This window comes from Fringilla coelebs, assembly GCF_963513975.1.
Source record: "Fringilla coelebs genome assembly, chromosome: 18".
NCBI lineage: Eukaryota > Metazoa > Chordata > Aves > Passeriformes > Fringillidae > Fringilla > Fringilla coelebs.
In genome coordinates this window covers 9,858,367-9,862,717 of record NC_140044.1, presented here as the reverse complement: position 1 = coordinate 9,862,717, position 4,351 = coordinate 9,858,367, and the positions used below count along the sequence as shown (strand labels likewise).

At 50.6% G+C, this 4,351-nt stretch overlaps 1 protein-coding gene across 1 annotated transcript; it reads right to left on the bottom strand.

Moving 5' to 3' along the window:
- Positions 1-330: 330 nt before the first annotated feature.
- MAFB (MAF bZIP transcription factor B) lies at positions 331-4,144 on the bottom strand. Its single transcript, XM_084217732.1, has one exon. It carries the CDS (start codon positions 3,287-3,289, stop codon positions 2,354-2,356), a length of 936 nt encoding a protein of 311 aa, XP_084073858.1. The 5' UTR covers positions 3,290-4,144; the 3' UTR covers positions 331-2,353.
- Positions 4,145-4,351: the final 207 nt, after the last annotated feature.

Here is a 4,351-nt window from a genome sequence, read left to right as displayed (position 1 = left end):
CGCCGCTCCGCTCGCCCGGAGAGCTTGGGGCGACGCTTCCCCTGCCAAGGGCGAGCTCCGACCCAGGCTGAGGAGGGGGAAGGCTGAGCGCTCCTGCCCTGAGAGCAGCGGCGTTCCCGAGGGGGCAAAGCAGCCCCGCGCCCCCCGCAAACCCGGCAGCAGGGTGGGGACCGGGACGGGGCCACAACTTTTCCTTTCTTTCTTTTTTTTTTTGGGAACACGAGACGTCAGAGAAGCAGGTCCCTCCAAGAAATACCATTTCAATGATTTTAATAAGCAAAATAGGAAACAATTTTAATAACCAAAAACAGAAACCAGTCTGAATAAAACTACAATAGACCAGGTTTTTTAATATTTTTCATATCATAAGCAGGATTTGAAATTGATCCCTTCAGAACTTTACATGAAATAAAAACAATTTTTTCCGCTGCTGCAATGTTTTGATTTCAACACAGTTGAATCAGTAAAAACCAAAGATCGTTTTCTGATGCATGACTAATATCCACAATATTTAAAACTGCAAGCACCATGCTGTTCATTACAATCTTGTTATTACTGTTAATTTATAAACTAATACAAACTTAAAATGCATCCGGCCAGCAGTGCCAGCTATCCTAAAAGGAAACTAAAAAATAAGTTTTCATTTTGGTATTTTTGTCAGTGCAACGTAAATCCTTTTACTGACCTGCAGGAGGAAAAAAAAAAGTAATAAAAACACCCATAAGACTCCAAACTACTACTACTATACAACTGCAAATAAATTTTGGCTAAAACTTTCACTCGCTGCATAGGGAAGCAGAGAAGCAGATTACAAATCATTGCAAAAGAATACACTTAAAAGTTGCAGTATGTCTTCTTAAAAAAAAGTTTTAGATTTAAATGCTTTCCCAGCCCACTCATCAGCTGCTGCCATTGAGAAACCCAACTTCAGTGGCGACACGGAGCCCTCGCTGCTATCACAACTTGACTCGTAACGAGGAGGGTTTGGGGTTGTTTTCTCTCTTTATTTACCGAAAATCTAGGGGCAGTTGTTCTGCTTTTAATTTTTTTTTTTTAATTGAACTGGTATCTCGTCCGTCCTTCTCTTCCTGAGTGTACAATCAGAAGGGAAATTATCTGGCCAAGCCAAACCACTCAGGCTGGGAATTGTCCTGGAGGAAAGAGCTTCGCTGCCACTTTAAGGCATGGAGTAGGTTCTAGTGGCCGAGGAGGGTTTTTCCCTGTTAAGTTTAGGTTTGTCAATGCCATTCAGGCGTTTTTGCTTCTGCCCCAACAAACAAAAACCAAAATGAAAACTAACAAAAAAAATACAACTTAAAAGTGCACCAGATATACAAAGTTGGTTTTTTTCTAATGCAAAATGCCCATAACTTTTTTTCTTTAAGTATCTCTTTAACACCAAACAAACCGTATAACCAGCCTGCTGAAATGTTATTTTGTTTTTTGTGTATTTTTCTCCTGTACGGTTTGAAGTAGCAGATATTTACAAGCTAACAACCATAAAAGAAAACAAGAGCAAAACCAACGAACAAAACTGCACAAGCAGTAAAAAGTTCGATAACTTGTGATGCTTTTCTTATTGATGAAACAAAACAACAACAGAAATCTATGATCAATGATCAACATGCTATAGTTAAACAAGAAAATGGTACAAAATAGAAATTATTACCATACATGTCCAGCATGCAGGATTAATATTTTTAATGCAGATTTTCGTATTTTTCTATATAATCAAGCAGGCAATAAAACTGATGAGTTTCTTTTTCTTTCTTTCATTCTTTCTTTTCTTAGATTGAATGTCCCATCTGAGTCCTGTAACTTATTTCTCAAAGCAGGCAATATATGAAGAGTTTGCATATATTGTCCTTTTTATTTATTCTCTTTTTCCAAGCAGGTAAATTGTGCATGAGATGGTGCTGTATATGTCCTCTCTCTTTCCAAGCAGGCAGTATGTTATAGATGGCTTGTTCATTGTCCTTTTTTATTATTATTATTATTTTAAAGTCCATCTCACTCTGCAAGCAAGTGATCTATAAAACGCTTCACTTGTCCTTTTCTCCTTTGCCTCTGTCTCTCTCTCTAACTTGCACACGAAAGTCAAAAAGTTGCACTTTACCTCTCCCATCCCCACCCCCAGCCTACTTTTCCCACAGCTACTCTAGAAGACTGGATGCTGCAAAAAAAAAAAAAAAAAAAATCAAGTCTCTATTTTTCTCTCCTCCTTTCTCTCTAGTCAAGCAGACGGATGGATGGAGATGTCAGAGGAGGATGGAAGCAGGGGGGGAAGGTGACAGGGGTCAGGTTTGGGGGGTAGGGGGTTTTTGTTTGTTTTTTAATTATTTTTGTTAAGCACTCACATGAAGAACTCAGGGGAAGACGGGTTGTCACTGGTGGAGCCGGCCTCTCTGAAGCCGTTGCTGGCAAGTTTCTCACACTTGAGCTTGTAGGCGTCTCTCTCTCTGGCGAGCCGGGTCACTTCTTGCTTGAGCTGTTCCACCTGCTGAATGAGCTGCGTCTTTTCGTTCTCCAGGTGGTGTTTCTGCTGGACACGTTTGTACCTGCAGGACTGGGCATAGCCCCTGTTCTTCAAGGTCCTCCTCTTCTGCTTGAGGCGGATCACCTCGTCTTTGGTGAAGCCTCGGAGGTGCCTGTTGAGCTCCCTCACAGACATGGAGACCAGCTGGTCATCTGAGAACCGGTCCTCCACACTACTGGAGGGGGGATGCTGCTGGTGCGAGTTCTGGAGCTGCTGGGAGGAGCTGGAGGAGGTGGAGGGAGTGGGAGAGGCCTGGTGGTGATGGTGGTGGTGATGGTGAGGGTGCCCGCTGCCGGCCAGGTCTTCGTGAGTGACTGCGGGATACTGGTGGTGGTGTTGGTGATGATGATGATGGTGGTGGTGGTGGGCCCGGAAGCCCTCGAAGCCCTGCAGCTGCTGGGACACCTGGTGGGACCCAATGAGGGCTTCGACAGCGTCCTCTGGGGTGAGGTTCAGCGCCTCGGGGTTCATCTGCTGGTAGCTGTTGGCCATCCAGTACAGGTCCTCCAAGTGGGTCTTCTGCTCGGTGGGGCTGAAGCTGGGCGAGGAGGGCACGGAGCTGCAGGGGGTGCTGATGGGGGTGGAGGAGACGGAGCCGGCCGGCTGCAGGCGGGTGCAGTGCCTGCCTGAGCGGTCGCTCCTGCCCAGGGGCTCCTTCTTCACGTCGAACTTCATCAAGTCGAAGTCGTTCACGTACTCCATGGCCAGCGGGCTAGTGGGCAGCTCGGCTCCGATGCTGAGCTCTCCGGCCATCGCTGTCTTGGGGGCACCTCTCCCGGCGGAGGGGGCTGGAGACTTCACCCCAGCGCGCAGTCTGGCAGAGGGCTGGCCGCGCTCTCCTATTCCAAACCAACTTTGGCTTTCAGCTCTCGCTTCCTTTCCTCTGCTCCCCCTCCTCCGCCGCCTCCTTCTCCCGGCTTCTGGGGCTTCTTCAGTCCGGAGCAACAAAGCCAAGGACGAGCCGGCCCCCGGGGCCGCCTGGCTGGCTCCTGGCTGGCGGTATCAGCGATCGCCCCGCACCGCGGGCTGCGGCAGCTCCCGGCTCCGAGGCGCCCGGCCGCAAGGAGAAAGGAGCGGTAGCAGGAAGGGCAAAAGCAAAACAAAACAAAGATGCTGCCTTCGGCTCTGTGCAGGAAGAAGAAGGTCGGTGCGAACGCCCAGCCCGTGCCCCCGGCCGGGTTTTGTAAGTCCGGAGCCCCCTCCCCGCGGCAGCCGAGCCCGGAGCCTGCCGCAACTTTCCAGCCCGAGCGAGCGCCGGGGCAGCGCACGGGCTACCGGCGGCGGCGGGGCTCTGCACGGGAGTTTCGGTGGCTCTGGCAGCGCAGGCGAAGGGGAGGGAAAAGGGGGAGGAAGGAGGGGAAGGAGGAGGAAAAAAAAAAAAAAAAAAAAAAAAAGGAGGAGAAGGGGGACGAGCACAGCCCAGGTCTCTGCTGTAGCTGCCGCCGCCAGCGCTCGTTGTGCAGCTGTGATCACAGTGCAGCCCCCCTTGGCTTCTTATACGGCCGTGCCCGCCGAGAGCGCGGCGGGGGCCGGGGCCGGCGGCGGCCGCGCCAATGGCAGCGCGGCGGCGGGGCCGGGCGGGGCCGGGCCGCGCCGTGACAGCTCCGCAGCGCCAGCTGAGCGCCCGCCGCTCCCAGCCCGCACCTCCGGGCTCTCCCCGGCTCCCCCTCCAGCACCCGCGCCTTCCCAGTTATTTATTTATTTAGCTGTTTATTTATTTATATATTTATTTCTCTCTGATTCCTTCCTCCCGTCCTTTTCGGCCTCTGCAGACCACAAAGGAGGGGGACTCCGGGACATCGTGCCCGTCCCTTT